We start from the raw sequence: 17,929 nt of genomic DNA, 5'->3' as shown, positions 1-17,929 counted from the left end.
CATACATTTCCAGTCAGACCTTCTGGAAGGAATTAATGATGCTAGCCAAGGTTCCACTGTACCTTCAACAATCTATCAAATTGTTACACTAAAGAATACATTCAACAATTAAATAATATTCCGATATTACGTAACAAATCACTGGAACGTTTGAGTGTAAAAAGAATATGAAATATTGTAGCGGTTGTGTGTTGCTACCTCTACAGGCGTGCGGGTTTTCCACCTCAGCCGGCCTCCAGGGAAGGTCGTGGTGGAAATGTCGGCAATGCTCACAGTTCAGACCCTCTGTGTTGTGTTTGCAGACACAACGGCCATGGATCTGCACACATGTACACAATATACCCCTTACTGTTCCTAATCGCACATTTTACAATCGCAACAATCCTAAACAAGCTGAATTTGAAATAAATGTATTGTCATCATTGTCTTTGTAGCACAGCATCATCTAACGCATCTGGTGGCTCACTGCCCAACTTGGCCCCAATGCAAGCAGACTGGAACACTGGACACAAGCTAAAACACATACAAAGATGAATGAATGTAAAACCCACCATGCCGTTCTCTCGCATGTGGACCCCAGGTACGGGGGCGCACTCGGATGCGTGTCCATAGCAGAAGCAGCTGCCTCGGACCACCAGCTCGTAGATGGCGTAGTAATACTTCTGCAGCACATCAGAGCGTCTGTCCAGCAGGTCATCTCCCAGGGTGTTCAACTTGGTGAAGTTGATGCGCAGGTTGGTGATTCGCAGAAGTTCTGTGTAGAAAGAAACAATGTAGAGACAAGAGACAATGTGTACCTGTATACTGTATATGTAAAAATGTGCGCACTTGTGTAGGTGCAGATGTAGGTGTATATATATGTATGCACGTGTTTGTATGTACACACATGTATTAGCAATTGATGTGCTACGAAGAGGGGGTAGGATTAAATAAGCTCTGCTTCTTCCTACTCCTTTTCGGACATATGCGTGTTCGAAATAAATTCAACCAACAAACCAACAACAACAACAACAATCAAGGAGCCCAGCACAGCTTCGGATTTTCACCCATTCATTCATTCATCGCCAGACAACATTTACATTTATTTATACTACACCCTAAACGCCACACAGACAACATTCACATTTATACTACACCCTAAACGCCACACAGATACCGTATTTACATTTATACTACACCCTAAATGCCACACAGACAACATGTACATTTATACTACACCCTAAACGCCACACAGATACCGTATTTACATTTATACTACACCCTAAACGCCACACAGATACTGTATTTACATTTATACTACACCCTAAACGCCACACAGATACCGTATTTACATTTATACTACACCCTAAACGCCACACAGATACCGTATTTACATTTATACTACACCCTAAATGCCACACAGACAACATGTACATTTATACTACACCCAAAACGCCACACAGATACCGTATTTACATTTATACTACATGCTAAACGTCATACAGACAACATTAACATGTTTACAGTACAGATAACATTTACATTTATGCTGTACAGTAAATGAACGTGTCTGTTCAATTAACTGCTGAGACCCCAACAGTGGTGTGTGGTCTACAAAAGCAAACAATGGCCCGGGTCTCTAATTCCTGATGTACTCGTTAGGACCTCCACAAGATGGCAGTAGCTGCATGTGAAGTATGGTGAGCATCAGGCAGCGTTATCTAGCTCTGCAAGCGCTTTAAAATGTTGCTACTCAGCTGTTTGTATGAAAGTCACGCGTGTCACACTGTTGCTTACAGTCAACACATCAGCGCTATTAAAGCCGACTCAGCACTTTGCTCCTTAGCGCTATTACAACATTGGCTCTGTTGCTGCTGTGTTGTGCAATATGCATGTTAAATGAGCATGTGGTCAAAGAGCTATGTTTTCCTTTCCACTTTCTCATGCACACCAAATCATGATTAAAATAAAAAAAATAACTTGCTGAGCGTTTATTTCTGATCAATAATAATGATCTGATTATAAAAAACTGATTGAGGTGTTACCTGGAGCATTTACAGTACAGCCTAACTATCCCAACTGGTAAGTAGCATCTTACTGCTTCTTTACTAAGCTACATAGTAATATATGATATGAATACATGAAACAGAGTAATACACGATAGTAACAATACATAATACAGTCAAACCTGTCTATAGCGGCCACTGCAGGGAAACCGCAAAAGTGGCCGCTATAGACAGGTGGCTGCTATAGACAGGTTGGCGGCCATTTTGAATTTGTGTTTTTTACATATTAACATGTATTCACAAAAAGACTGGAGCAAAACCAAGAGACATAGGGGAAAACGCTCTGTTGACACAAACAGGTAGGTAAATCTAGGTAACAGCTCCGGTGAGGAAACTAGTAATATCAATAACAACAATGAACCATCCGCCGCAAATCTTAATTGACCACAGCTGCGTGGCCACCAGGCATGAAGCGGCCGCCTCTTCCCTCCTGGAGAAGGCACAGCCCGCCAAATAAGAGCGCAGGACAGGAGACGCTTGCTCCTGTCCTGCAGAACGTCACAAATTTCCATCTTTGATTTATTTTTTTAACACGATTTTAAAAGCAAGAAATAAAAATTTTAGTGAACAAGCCCGAGGATATCCAGTATGTGAAGCAGTCATGAATGGGTGTGTGCCTGAACAAATGAGTGCGGAGGAGGTGCAAAGATAGTCGTAAACTAACAATAGCATCGCTCCTTTCTTATTGAATGGGCTTCTAATCTCTAATTATTCGGCAATTAACTGATATTTTAGATGTTTCATTCAGGTGTTTTGGCTATTTTAGAATCTATTCACGGCATTGCAAAGTGGGAAGATTACCGTTTTGGCAGTCATTGAATCTTTTCAGGGCAGCATTGCAAAGTAAGAAGACGTCTTTTTTATGTTGAACTAGGACTCAGTAATTAAAGTCTACACATGACGGCTTCATTGCTTAAAAACAAAACTTTTTCGTGCATGAAGCTTCTACTTGAGTCGGCATTTTGGCCGCTAAATGCGGTCAGATATTGACCAAGGGATACAAAATGGGTGGCCGCTGGCCGCGTTAGACAGGTAACCGCTATACACAGGGTCTATAACACGCACATTTTCTGCGATTTTTCAGTGGCCGCTATAGGCAGGTGGCCGTTCTATACAGGTCGCTGCTAAGACAGGTTTGACTGTAGATAGTAATACATGATAGTAACAATACATAAAACATAGTAATACAGGTAATACATAACACAGTAGATAACTTGATCACCTTGGATGTCCAAGCTGTAAGGGTCTTTCACATGAATGGCAGGATCCAGCACTTTATAAATCACCTTGCATAGAACACACACACACACACACACACACACACACACACACACACACACACACACGTCAATGGACTTTGATAAAACAATTTTGTATACAGCAAACATTTTCCACTTAGCGCCATGTAAAGAAAATCAAAGCACAACTTTTGACCGCTCAACATTTGAATTTATTCACGCTTTCAACAGCAATCCAATTGTTATTCGTTGTGCAACTAAAAGGCCATTTTGAGAGCTTTAAAAAACCCATCCAACCACCCATTTTCCTCCGCTTATCCGGGTCCGGGTCTCGGCAGTCTCAGTAGGGAAGCCCAGACTTTCCAGTGCCCGACCACCTCCTCCAGCTCCACCGGGAGGACACCAAGGCGTTCCCAGGCCAGCTGTGAGACATAATCCCTCCAGCGTGTCCTAGGTCTGCCCCAGGGCCTTCTCCCAGCTGGGCATGGCCGTGACACCTCACCAGGGAGGCGTCCGGGAGGCATCCGGACTAGATGCCCGAGCAACCCTAACTGGCTCCTGTCCATGTGAAGGAGTAGCGGCTCTACTCTGAGCTCCTCCCGGATGACCGAGCTCCTCAACCTATCTCTTAGGGTGAGTCCAGATACCCTATGGAGGAAACTCATTTCAGCCGCTTGTATCCACAATCTCGTTCTTTCGGTCACACCCCAAAGCTCACGACCATAGGTGAGGTTGGGAACATAGATGGAGCGGTAAATTGAGAGCTTTAACAAGCATGTGTGTTATTTAGGCATTTAACAGCATGTCACATGTAGTACTGTGCTGTGTATCTCTCCCACCTTTCCATGGAGCCCATCAGGCCAAAGCACCTCATCTGGAGGGTAAAACTAACCTGTCTCACTACGGTCTAAACCCAGCTCACGTTCCCTATTAGTGGGTGAACAATCCAACGCTTGGTGAATTCTGATAGGAAGAGCCGACATGGAAGGATCAAAAAGCGACGCCGCTATGAACGCTTGGCCGCCACAAGGCAGTTATCCCTGTGTGTACTTACTGTACGTTCTTATTGACCTTCTTTTATTGGAAAACTTGGTACACCTTTTTACTTTGGCTATTGATTTTGTTTTTAGCATCTGATTCTCTTGCGCTGTTCAGCATAAAGTGTTTGTTTTAACTAAATAAACCTTGACCTTGTTACACCATTTCCAAAACCTGCTCCTGGTGTATTCCAGCTGTGATAGCATACGGCCCCCCGCTTACCTCCCCATTGGTGGAAGGCTCAATGTCAGAGTAGCGCTCCTCACAGATGATGTCGGTGATGTGGCGCAGGCCGTTGGAGGTGATGCCCGGGAAGGTCTTGGTGCAGTTGGCGGCAAAGTAGCGGTAGGGTCGCCACGAACGTCCGAAATCGGCCGAACGCTCGATGATCATCGCTGCCGGGCGGAAAGTCTGTAGAGGACAAAGTTCATCAAGACTTTACAGCTCAATTTAGTGACTCGCAACACGCCGTATAAGGTCATGGCATTAAATACAACCAAGCAGAGTACTCAGGGGTGTCCAAAGTGCGGCCCACAGCTATTTTTAATTGGCCTGCAGCACAATTAAAAACACAATTTAACATGAAAAAAACCAGCAAAAATTGAAAAATCTAACAAGAAAAATTTGACAAGAATAAAGTCAAAATATGAAGAGGGAAAATTGTAATGTGACGAGAAAAAGTCCTAATTTTACAAGCATAACATGGTATTATGAGGAAAGATGTCATTTTAGTAGTTATTTTTTTCAAGCCGGAATGTGAGAAAACAACATACCAAAACAGTTGGTATGCTCCAAAAATAATGTAAACATTTATGGTAATAAAGTCATAATATTACAAAAAGAAAACTTAACGTCCGAAATGAAAATAGCAGCTGTAATTGTGACGAAACCTACATTATGCAAAAGCATTGAAATCCATTCTTAACAGCCTTGCAGTCCAGTTCTTCACCATCTTAACAAGAACTCAATTACAGATTAGAATTACAGCTCTAAAATGTCGTACAATATTTTTGAAATATCTTTATTGAAAAGAGAAACAAAGTCCTTTTTCAACCAATAGATATAACACGATGAAAAAATAAATTGAAAAAAATAGATGAATTCTTCTAAATAAAGAATAAATAAATAAGATACAGTTGCCAAAGCAGTCCACTCCTGCAACTCAAGTCACAACACAAGAAATACTTTCATAGTAAAAACAAAAACAAAAAACAAAAAAAGCAAAATGTAAATAAATGTAATCAAGTGGCCCAAGGGCGTCACAACATAAATAATTTTATAAAAACTCGTAATGTTACATTGTTATGTCACACTTTTCCACAAACATGCGTTTGCAGGTCATGTGATTGTTGTTAGCAAGTGTTAGCAAGTGAGATGTTGTTAAGTGGTTGTTGCTTGTTGTTCAGCGGAGAATAAACGCTTTCCAGAGCTTCTCCTCCACTCCTGCCTCCTTGTCAATCACATCTCCACATTTGGTGACTCATATGTCCACCAACAACAACGACAACAGCGTGGCCGTACCGGCGCGGCTCAATGCTAACATGCTAACTAACAAGCAGCTAACAACGCCTGTGCTATCTACTGTGTTGTGGCGCAGTATCTTAGTTTTGTGCAACAGGCCCCTGGAAGTGACACATTCTGTCCTGAGCAGGACAACATTCAAAAACTGTAAAACTGTAAAGCAACACTAACTATTACGTTAGCCAATCAGAAGCCGCAAGACAGGCATGATGGTAAATTGAGTACAATGCAGTGGAAGACTGACATGCAAGAATGCATTGAACATTTACTGATGTTCAAATTACAATCAATAATGACGATTGCTTGACTGGAGTCTTAAAATGCAACCTGAAGTACTTGAAATACCTGGAAGTACGTATACAGAACGTGTAGAGTACCTTAAACTTCATGATGAGATGTGTGAAGTGGAATTCAGCTTCCAGGTTCAGTCGAATGCTGACAGTCTCCTCTCCTGTGTGACAAAACCAACATGCCCAATATCAACATGGAACCCCCCAAAAGAAACAGACTCCCGTCTTTCATCAGGAAAAAATGAGTTTGTTCCTACCTTTTTCCGTTCTTTAGTAATCAGCAGTAGAACATAGGTAAGTTTCAGGGAAATATCAGTTCCTGACTAAAACACATTTGGTACCGAACTGTGTGTGCGCACCCATTAAAATGTCACTACAATGCGTAACCTGCACACTCTTCCTCTTCCTCCTTGCTGTCGGGCTCGTTAATGCGTGACAAAACCAACATGCCCATCGCAGGTGTACGCATCATCATTAAATGGCTCATTTCATCAAAGTTGGATTATAACCATCATAAATGTATAGCTGCATCACAATGCTAGCATAATTGTATCATTGCATCATCATTTTTCAGAATGTTTATTTCATCATAACTGTATCACATATGCATAATTGTTGTATAATTGCATCATAATAAGAGTATAATACTTGTATAACTGCATAATGGTTGTATAACTGCACATAATAATAATACTTGTATAACTGCACAATAGTTGTGTAATTGCATCATAAGCGTGCAGTGGCAATGAAGGCGTGGAATGTGAGCTAAATAAAGTTTATCCTTTTGTCTCCTCCAACAAAAACATCCAACTAGTACTTTTGGACAAGTACTCGTAGTAGTTTTGGGCAAGTGTAAGTACAAGGACAATATGTGAGTACCGTTGGCAGACTGCCACCAGGTGTTGTCTCCGTTGCGCTCCATGAGGTAGATGACGTTGTCGATGCGATGGCTGTTTCTGTGGCGGTACGAGTCGTACGGATGCTGGGAGTTACACTCGAAACATTTGTCTGACTCCTGTTGACGTGAAAAAACAAACATAGGTTGGTGCTGTCGTAGCACGAGTATTATGTGTGCCTCCTGGAGCTGCTCCAAGTGGACTTTGGGACAGCCAGCCTTCATGTGGCATGACATCAGCCTTCAAATACAGCCTGCCAACGATGCACTTCATCAGCTCGGACACAGCTAGCGTACATGAAATGTTCTGTATGGTGTAAAATGTACTTTTGAATGTTGGACCAGGATCGTGTTCATGAACACCAAAAGTGATGAAATCTATCATCTTTCTCACTTGTTTGCTCCACTTTAGAGAGAAGAGGCACTCAAATGCTTGCTTTTCAATTTGTGTCTTTTCATGGCGTTGTGAAGGAAAAAGCTCCTTCCTTAAGAACATGATACCACCTCTGACGTGTCCCAGCTAAATGAACCAACCCACTTTGGAAACAAGCAGACTTCACAACACATATTTAAAAAAGTGAAGATATCAAACTTGTTGATGATTACTATGATGATTAGAAGTATTAGGATTATGATTATTATTATTATTATTATTATTACTAGTGAAATTCAGTGAGGCCCTCAATTGCAAAGGTGTGAAGGGAAGAGGAGAATTGCATCAACAGTATGTCCACAGTTTTTACCATCAAGTCAAAACATTTCAGTGGAAGGAAAAAGTATGTTAACCCTTTGGAGTTTCTGCATAAATTGGTAATAAAATGTAGTCTAGTCTTCATTGAAATCACAAGAATGAAGAAACAAAAACAATACCACATAAACTATGATACGTTTTCATATTTTTCTTGAAAATAACATGTCAACATTCACAGGACAGGAAGGAAAAGTAAGTGCCGAGAGCCCAGAAGAGCTATGATTAAGAATTGCTGGCTTGTATCAAGATGGAAAAGTATTTCTGAAAGTCTTGATGTTCATCGCTCCACGGTTAATGGATAAAGTTTGCTGCTCTTCCAAGGAGTGGCCTTCCTGTAAAGATGAGTGCTCAGTGATGTAAAAAGGAACCAAGAGTGTCAGCTGAAGACTTGGAGAAGTCACTGGCACATGCCAACTTGACCAACCTACCATTTGTAAAAAAAGCAAAAAAGGGTTCATCGGAGATTCATTGTTGCACGTGTGAAGTTTGCTGAAGAGCACTTGGACGTTCTACAGCACAACTGGCCAAATATTCTGCGGACAGATGAAACCCAAGTTCAACTGTTTGGGAGGAAGACACACCAGCCGAGGCACGGTGGAGGGAGCGTGATGGTATTTTCTAAGAGCCTGGACAGCTTGGTATCATCAATGGAAAAATCAATCCATATGTTTATCAAGATATTTTGCAGAAGAACATAAGTCCACCTGTACATCATTATTGAACCCACTATGCTGGATTGATTCTGAAATTTGGCCCACTGATCAGATTATGGACTATGCGCTTTGAAAGCAAACACAGTTACTTGAAAAGATGTGCAAGGCACCTCAAAACATTCAAAAGTCTGTTTCACACTCTCACAAAGGCACCAGTTGTTTCAGGCCTACTGTATCTTTCAGCTGCGGCACCGAGTCCTGCAGCATTGCAACTAAAAGACTGTTCACCATTTTATCGTGAGCTCTACAGTGAACCAGTCATACATGCAGTCGTAGAGTTTGACTTCAGTGATAAACACCAAGACTCCTGCAGAGGTGCAACATAATTGGATAACATATGAAGGGACAGTTTCTTGACCCAGTGGACTTTGGTGAAATCATGCTCATCTTGGTGAAAGACGATACTCTACTTCAATTTTTGATGAGAGTATTTAGCAGAATTTCTTCCACACTCCTGCATGTTCTCAGTGAAAACTACAAGCGCAAGACTCCAGTGCTGACATGTTCATCAATTGATTGACAAGTTGCCGCTATCCTCGTACATTAAGAGTGGATACCAGATGATTCCACTGAAGCACAGTATGTTGTCAAATTAGTTGTCAATCAGACAAGTTGTATGGGTTAGAGTTAGATATCTTGGTCTTCCTTTTAGACATGGCCGAATCACGCACTGAAATGATCCGCATTGCCATGACAGCAGTGTTTCCACATGTTCCTGTTGCACTTCTCAATTCAGTAGAAGATACTTGAAGTCACTTGGCGCAGACACCACAGATGATCTGCAGTGCACAACTGAAGCAGACCTAGTGACAGTGTTGAAGTCAATCCAAACCAGAAAACAACCAGTAAGTCTCATTAAAATAACACCATTCCATGACATTTAAACATTACTGTCACAGAATATTAGTAATGTAATGTAAATTTAGCATCTCCTTGTCAACAGCAGCTCAACGTCATACAGATTTTAATTATTCTACATTTGTTATTCTATTGCAGACTTATCACCAACTCCAACCTTGATGTGTCCCTCTTCATCACCCATCTCTTCCTCTCAATCGTCTTTGTCTCCCTCGCCAGCATCATCGTCAACAGCCTCATCACGTGGAATAGTTTGTTGCATGTATGTGCCAGATTGGGTTGAACGTTTTCAAATTCCATGGCTGAAACTTCCAGAAGAGTTCATGCAGAGTTTGTAAAGGAAGAAAAGACCAAGTCCACAACTACGACGAGAGATGATAAGAATTGTGGTAGCTGAAATGATAAAGATCTGCAACAATCCAACTGAACAAAACACTACAGAGAAAGAATGGTGGACGAGTATCCAGAATCTGTGCAAGATGTTGTTGATGGTGATGTTATCGGATCAGGATATCATTCACTTGTCAAGCGACTCCAGACGCGTGTTGAAAATGTGAAACGACTCCATACACCAAAACTAATAAAAGAAGACAATGACACAGATGAAATTCCAGCCAAGAAAAAGGCAAGCGTTCAAGATACATGCGGCCGTGTCACTTTCTGAAACTGGTGACAGTCAACAAGAACAAAAAGAAATGATGAAGAGGATGTTTGAAGAGATGAACTACAATGCAGGCAATATCGAGAAGTTACTTCAGTCTACTGATGACACACAAGGTAAAGAGACGACCCGAGGGGAAAGCATTGAAATACTCAGTGCGGCCATTTTTGTTGACTGAAGCCGGTATGGAAGCCGATTTCAAGGAACTTACTGGTGTTCACCTAATGAAGTCCTTCACTGACAATCTGGACAAAAAAGGTAGATGCCTCTAAAACTACCTTAAAAGTGTCGACACAGACAAGTTTTAGATGTGCTCATCAAGTTCCAAACTGAGAAATCCCAGCTGGGTTGCTGTGAAGTCATCATCCAAATGGTACTTCTTTTAATGAGGATGAAGAGAACCTGTTCCACTGTGTTGATGAAACATGCCTGGCCAAAGACATTGAGATGGAGAACTTGCCGGAAACACCCTGCATTGTTGCATGTGGTAAGTCAACTGAAACCTGCACCGTACTGATATTACCTGTGCTTTAATCATGTGGCCCACTTTAGTTGTTTTATTGTCTCTTTTTTTCAGTGTCCTGCTTTGCTGCCTGGGCAATCATGTTGAGTACTGATCAGACCACATAATATCATTCACATCAGCTCTCTGCGTGATGTTTGGCAGTTATTACTGTCTGAACATATAGTGGAACTACAGTCAACCCTGGAGTTTTATATTATTGTTGCAAATGAGCTTTTTTCTCCATCTTTAAAAATATAGATGTTTCTTCTGTATAAATTCTGAAAGAGGCACAAAAGTTGAGTGGGAGAAGAAGAAACAAGCACTTTCAGTCAATCCCAGAGTCCTCACTCTGATTGCAGACCTTGCAGACTATGACTGGATGTCACCATCAGTCAGTTTGAAGCCCTTCTTCAGGGAATGTTTTTGGCCAATGTGTTCAGGTGTATGTTTTTAAAGGTTCATGCTCGGGCATACTGAGTGTGGTTAGCTTTTGGCAAACCATGTGTCTTACGCATTTCCTGCATTCGGGATCCAAGATTTTTTTTTTTATTAATAGAAACGTTTTTGGCTTATTGTCTTTAGGGAAGATGAAGCTGGTAATATGCATTGATCCATTTTATATATTGTTTGTCCTCCAAAACTGAAACTTTGTTTTGCCCTATTAGGTTATGGACCTTGGGTTCCCACTTTTTGCTGATGCAAGTTTTTCCTTTGATCCTTCTGCATTTCAGTCAGCACATGGTGAGTGATTCCACAAAAAATATCATCTATTTTGCATTTTGATGAATGGAGGTATCAATTGTACTCAAAAACGTGTCTGATAGAGCTTAATGTTAGGCTTACCAGGTGATAATTCAATTCACAAGTAACATTTCAGTGATGCCATTTCCCCATTGCAGACCTGAGAAGTACATAACCTAAATGTACAAATGGATTCATGCTCTTGTTCACCAGTCTTTTGACAATTGATTATTCTCAGTAAGTTTTACTCCAATGTGACCAATATCAATGTGTCCGTTCATAGCAGTTATTACAATTTATGTTTGTTTATAGTTTATTGCAACAGAGGCACAATGTAAAGACAAATAAAAAATAAAAAATAAAACCAAAGTTATAAATTTGTGTTTTCGGGAAACACTATCTCCCTTGATCACAAACAAAAATCTGCTTTTTTTACGAATAACAATCATTTGCTATCTTATTTGATGTCCTCATTACCCTCAATTTTCAAAATCCAAAAAAATGTAAACTCACTGGGGTTTCGAAAACATCACTGTGAATTAACTAAGTTATTAACATGAATTTTAATGAGTTTATTGTTTTCCTTTCTCAGCTCCCTGATGCTGGTGCACAGTCCTGGGATGCTGATTCTTTGAGGTCATTCCACCGAGGACTTGATGTCCATCATGCTGCTGCCTGACTGTCGTGGTACATCAAGAAATGAAGACCAAGTCCTTGAGGTGCTGTTGGACTGTATTTTCCCTCCTGTTGTCTTTTGCAGTGTTATATAAGTTAAAGTCATTGAGGTGTGAACAAAGCTAAACATGCGCTAAGTGACATACATTATGACTAGCATAACTGTCATTATTGGCTTCTTATTATACAGTACTCACAAGAGGTTATGGTTATAAATGCAGTATAGCACTTGCTAGTGAACTTCATTTGACCTTCTAAACTTTTCAGTGCACAGGTCAAACTGTTGAATATTTCAGTGCTTGTTACACAACTTGCTGTTTTCCGGCAAGGAGCTGAATGGTAACTTTGACAGAGGTGTGATCCATGAATGGACCAACAAATGTCCTGGTTCACGTAGAATTGGTATTTAAACACACTGACATAAGAACAAGACAACGCCAAACACTCGATCAACACAGTCCGTCACCGCTGTGAGGCTTCAAACAGGATGTTCCCAGAGGGAAGTGGTCACTAAGCTTAGAGTGTCACAGTGTCATCAGCTGGAGGCTACAGAGATACAGAGAGACTGGAAGTCTCACAGAAAGATAGTATGCCTTTCTGTGAAAATGTATAAAATGATAAAAAATAACAACAGGTTGGACAAATGTATTCAGAAAAATGAGTTACTCGCGGACAGCCAATAGGGATACAGAGCTAACATTTCAACTTCCATGGCACTAATTGAAATGACAGAGGAAATGACCAATGCGATAGACCACAGAAAGGGTGCAGCTGCAATATTTATGGATTTAACACAAGCCTTCCACACAATGAATCACAATATGCTCATTCCAAAACTAGAAAGGTGTGGCATCAGAGGGTTAGTCTTGAACTGGGTTGGAACTGTTCAGTCTATAACCATTACCAATGTTGCCTGTGAATATTCTCACTGTCATATTATTATTGACAATGTTGTCATATTGTAAAATGCATCCAATTGGCAGGCATGAAGTGGGGCATGGAAGTGGAGAATGAAAATGTCATCCAGGCCAGTGAGAGAATGGAGGACACAAGAGAAAGAAGTGGACATGCAAAGTGGAGAGGGTTCAGTGGGGACATAAGAGGGGGCCCCAGAGAAGGGTGCTGGCACAAGAAAAAGTGGAATGCAGCCCAGAGTTGATTAGGTTGTTGTCAAGGGTGATGAAGCTGGGACTTGTTGTAACGATGCTAAAATGCTGCTGCAGGAATTCCTTTGCACATGTGATGAATGGGTCTCGTGTCCAGCAAGGACCGTCTCATCTGAATGATTGCGTATGTTTGAGTCGCTAAGAAATGATATCATAAGAATGGTCCAAATGCTTCCAAGTAACAACAGGAATGTTTCCTTCATGAACCTTTCCTTGTCAAAAGCATCATTTATCCTGCTAACCCTAACCCACAGCCGGATTGATGCTGTGACGGCACATCCTGCCCCCTACAGGGGTGGGGGGCCTCTGCAATCAGCACACGTCAGTCATGTTCACCTGGAAGTCACACATTGCTGCTGCCCTAAGGCATGGAAGTACAAGTATGTACTTGTGTTGCACAGATATCCAAGTACATGATGAAATACACGTCAGACTTCATTGACAAGAACAATGAGCGCAACTACAACACAACAACCAACAGTGCAGCACCTACGAGTACTTCCAGTATGCTAAATGTTGAATGGCAGCAAATACGGAAAGGTTAGCAGGCAAGCTCATGGAAAAACAAACACGCAAAAAAAGATGACGATGGAAGAGTGAAGATAGATGGACAAGTGAAGAAAAAACATTCGTTTCCTACCAAACACCCCACAGGAGGACCAGCACAGTTGCATGAAAAGCAAAACATCTATGTTGGCATGTGTGGGCCTTAAAAGGTTAGAAGTATATTTTACAAGCTTTTGGTGAAAAATAGCAGAATAGAAAAGTAACCTACGTATTCAACCCAGCAAATAACATTTTGGTTTGGAATAGTCGTCTCTCGCAACATCGCAGTTCAAACATCGCGCCCTCACTCGAGAACAATTCATTCATTAATAATCATGGTTTTGTGGTTGAATGGGGGCCTATTATTAGTCCCACAAATCTTGGCCCAAATTAAGCACTCTAAAGCATAAAAATGGCCAAATGAAGGAAATACAAATGCATATGGCGTTCTGAAGACGGGATACTGCATGTAGTGTAACATCTTGTTGAGCCTTGAGGAGGTGGAAGTGACAGGTGTGATGTCAGCTATCTGTTCAGCTGAGTGTTAGCAGCAGCGTGGCAAGAGCGGTGACTAGTGAGAGTTGTGGCAGACAGCAGCTCCTGAGTGAATGTTCAACTGTAAATGTGTTCACTGCTTGTTAATAAAGCTACTGAAGTGCATCATAAGTCTGTTCTTAACCTGAACAGAATTCTCCACTGGTATATGTCAGTAACGTTACACTGATGAGACAATAGCCACCACAGGAAGTACAACTGTCAACGCTAACGTGCGAGTCTATGTTATGCATTATTTACAGTATAAATAAATAATACAATTATGTATGAGTCCTGTACCCCGCCTCTCCCTCAAAGTCAGCTGGGATAGGCTCCTGCATACGCCCCCACCACCCTAATGAGGGTTAAGTGGCATAGAAAATCTATGGATGGATGAATGACTCCTGCTTATATCAGATCGATATCTGTCTCGCACGATTCATGGCTGCAATATCACATTGAAGTGAAAGTTGCATCAGGACGCCCCTAATTTCACTTATGTTACATAAGTCACGAAAGGTCTTTAAAAGTATATTTGACAAGCTTCTGGTGACACCTAAAGAAAGAGAATATAAAATAAGGAGATTTTAGCTTGGAATATTTGTAACAAAATATGTTCATGTAAGCTATCCAATCAAGTCCTTGCATGATGTATATGTTCTTTACCGTACAACCTTTGGTCACATGACTAAAATACCAGTGTGAATGCTAAAACAACCACACCAAAATACGCACCAACTGTCTTTAGTTTTTACACTTTGGTCCAGACCAGACGAGTGTCAACACAAATAAAAAAAGCAATGACCTGAAGATGGCTGACGATGCAGTAGTGCTCAGGACCGTCCAGGCCGCAAGTGGAGGTGGCGCTCAGGTTCATGGCCCGTCCAATCAAGAGGTTTCCTGTGGCGGGGTAGCAGCTGCCATCTGTGCAGCCGTGAGGGCCTGACGGCAGGTCCTGTCCGGACACAGTCCCTGCTGCAGATAAAGTCAAATGTTAAGCATGGCAGCACATGCACACTTTGCCAAGACACGACGCGCATAAAAGACCATAAAGCCGTAGGACGTTTAGCTCGAGTCAAAGTCCCAAGTGTTCCCCGCTGAAAATGAATGGGACTGGAGGCTCGTAATCTCTTGCGGTGTTCCTCTTTGATATTTTGTGAAACAACATGTACGTAAATGAAAAAACACAACAACTTCACTCTTTGCTCTTTTTTTGTTTGCTGTTTTTTTCCAAATATTTAAATGCTCTTCTTTATCTTCACCCAATGACAACTTTTAGTTTTGTTATATTTTGACTTTTAAAAAAGTATTATTTTGTCATTTCACCTCTATCCTGCATTATTTTTCCTCATTTTACCAGTTTATGGCTGTAAAATTGGGTTAGAGGAAGGGCTGGGCGATGTATGAACAGAATAAGCATTTCATTGCGTAGTATAATTACCTGTTTTACTGTGCATATGACAATAAAACTCTTGAATCTAATCAACATTTACCGTTACTGAAATTTACTACAATAACTGACGTCATTTTGCCCATGTGGATAAATTCGGTGTTTAAAAAATAAAAGTCATTTTTGTCTGTTTTGACTGTGTGTGCTAGTATGCTTTATTCATCTAAGATTACTGCTGATTTTTCCATTTTTGCAAGTTTTTTTGATAAAAGTATATTTTGAAAATGTGCTGCAGACCAAAAAAAAAAAAACAAAAAAAAACAGCCACAGGCTACAAATGGCCCCCAGGCTGCACTTTAGACACCACTATTCCAGTGCTACTTATTCTTAACACTCAGTTTGGATCACTACTTTGAATGTGCTCCCTTCCTTCCAGGGAGATGAGTGTCTTTATAATTGTCCTGTCTTGAGAAAGAATACGTACAGTTTTCAAGCCAAGAGGCAAACATTGCAGACGGACTACAATGTCCAACAAAGCAGGCACGTGTAATCTGACCCACATCACAGTCCATTTACAAGACACGGGGAATTGTCCACGAACGGGACAGGAGTGGGCCGAGGAGACAAGATGACTGATGTATGGGTGGTTTTCACACTTGGTTCTACAGAAAAAACACAACATGCTGAGGCTTGACCGGTGAAGAGTGGGAAAGTTCAAAGTGCAATTCCTCTTGACAAAACGTCATGTTTTGTTTTTTTTTTAATTGATTTCAATGATCCAAACCAAGGTCCTTGTCTGTCTCTTTTTCCATTTTACAAATGTGCACTGCTGTGAAGGAGTATGACAATAAAGCCTTCATTAAAGACATTCTACTCTACAAGAAAAAACATCTCCAATTTATGAAGACTTGGAATTTTTCAAAATAACATTTTGTGTGTGTGCAGCTAAACCACCTTTGAACTGTTTATTGATTGACATTTTATTATTAACAAGTATGTCCACTGAAAACACATATGTTATCCCCACATGCACCTGCCATCAGTGCCTTGATTACGTTAGATATTACAAGTCAAATGATATCAACTAAATCTTATTTTCACTAAAATGAGTCTGACTGATCATGCTGCTAAGCTTTAAATGTGAAACAGCATAGAAATGTGAGGGCGTGATATATCATTTGTAATTATGTTTTACATTGTTAAATTTTTGAAAGTGAACTGTAATTTCACAAACATTACATTTATAGTTGACGAACTAGTGTGCACAGTTGGGTCTCATTTCCGGAAGTACTGTCACTCAGGTAAACAAACATGGCAGGTTACGAGACAAAGGATGTTTACAGTGATTATAGCCAAGATTTGAGCCGTGTGTCAATACTGTAGCTTGAGGAGGAAGAAACATTTGTAGATGAAAGAGTGAACTTTTCCAACATGGACTTAAGCCTTAAGACATGGAAATGAAGATTGGTCACCTTCACAACACAGAACGGTGTGTGTAAACTACTCTGGAGTTGCTTAGCCTTTAAATAGTCTTTGAAAATCGGCTTCCTAATGAGCGTAAAGGGGTCTTTATAGCCTGAATTATTTTATTTTATCACTGTCGCAGGTGCCACCCCCACAGTAAACATACATATGGCTGTGAAAAGATGTCTATATAAAAGACTTATAATGCTTTGTCTTGTCACTATCGTGGAAAAGTGTTTAAAAGACATAATGGAAAGAAGACATGACTTACTCTGTTGTGGCAACATTGATGTTGTTCTTGTCTTTTTTTCCTGTGTACCACTTCAGGAATAGCATCCTTTTTCAAAATCTGTTTATGCTGTACTTTCAAGCCAAATGCTTCTTGTAAAGGTGTTCCTTCATAGCAGTCATCAGTGAAATGATCACTGCAAGGAACAGAACTCGAGATGAGCATCAATCCGTCTTTCGTTCTCTGCACTTGCTTTGTCCATTGTTGTCTTAAAGCTTGCTCATTCGGAAAAGAAAAGAAAAACTTACAGTATCACTGGGATACTGTGAACATCCAGCAGCAACACAATCTTTTGGCATGACTACTATTGGATGAAAAATATACTGAACCAAGCCCACCATCTACCTGGAGAAGAGTTTGTTGACTCTGCTTTAGCTGTGAGGTGTCACCCTGATGGCGTCACTTCTGGAATGAGGCTGAACTGAGAGAGCTAGCGCCATCAACTATTTTTGCAATGTAGAAGATACAGTCAAACCTGTCTATAGCGGCCACTGCAGGGAAACCGCAAAAGTGGCCGCTATAGACAGGTGGCCTCTACAGACAGGTTGGTGGCCATTTTGAATTTGTGCGCACACATATTAACATGCATTCACAAAAAGACTGGAGCAA

General features: G+C 40.9%; 1 protein-coding gene across 2 annotated transcripts in view; it reads right to left on the bottom strand.

Annotated features, from left to right (window-relative positions):
* lamb2l (laminin, beta 2-like) overlaps positions 1-17,929 on the bottom strand; it is a 78,633-nt gene that overhangs the window by 39,802 nt on the left and 20,902 nt on the right. For both annotated transcript variants that reach the window (XM_054776613.1, XM_054776620.1), the window contains exons 3-9: positions 14,983-15,152; positions 7,012-7,147; positions 6,220-6,293; positions 4,544-4,732; positions 3,268-3,331; positions 552-754; positions 199-319 (exon numbers count right to left, since the gene is read on the bottom strand). In XM_054776613.1, the coding sequence (XP_054632588.1) occupies positions 199-319; positions 552-754; positions 3,268-3,331; positions 4,544-4,732; positions 6,220-6,293; positions 7,012-7,147; positions 14,983-15,152 (957 nt within the window). The remainder of the gene's footprint in view (positions 1-198; positions 320-551; positions 755-3,267; positions 3,332-4,543; positions 4,733-6,219; positions 6,294-7,011; positions 7,148-14,982; positions 15,153-17,929) is intronic.

This window comes from Dunckerocampus dactyliophorus, chromosome 1, assembly GCF_027744805.1.
Source record: "Dunckerocampus dactyliophorus isolate RoL2022-P2 chromosome 1, RoL_Ddac_1.1, whole genome shotgun sequence".
In the NCBI taxonomy this organism is placed as follows: Eukaryota; Metazoa; Chordata; class Actinopteri; order Syngnathiformes; family Syngnathidae; genus Dunckerocampus; species Dunckerocampus dactyliophorus.
This window is presented reverse-complemented; position numbering and strand designations above follow the sequence as displayed.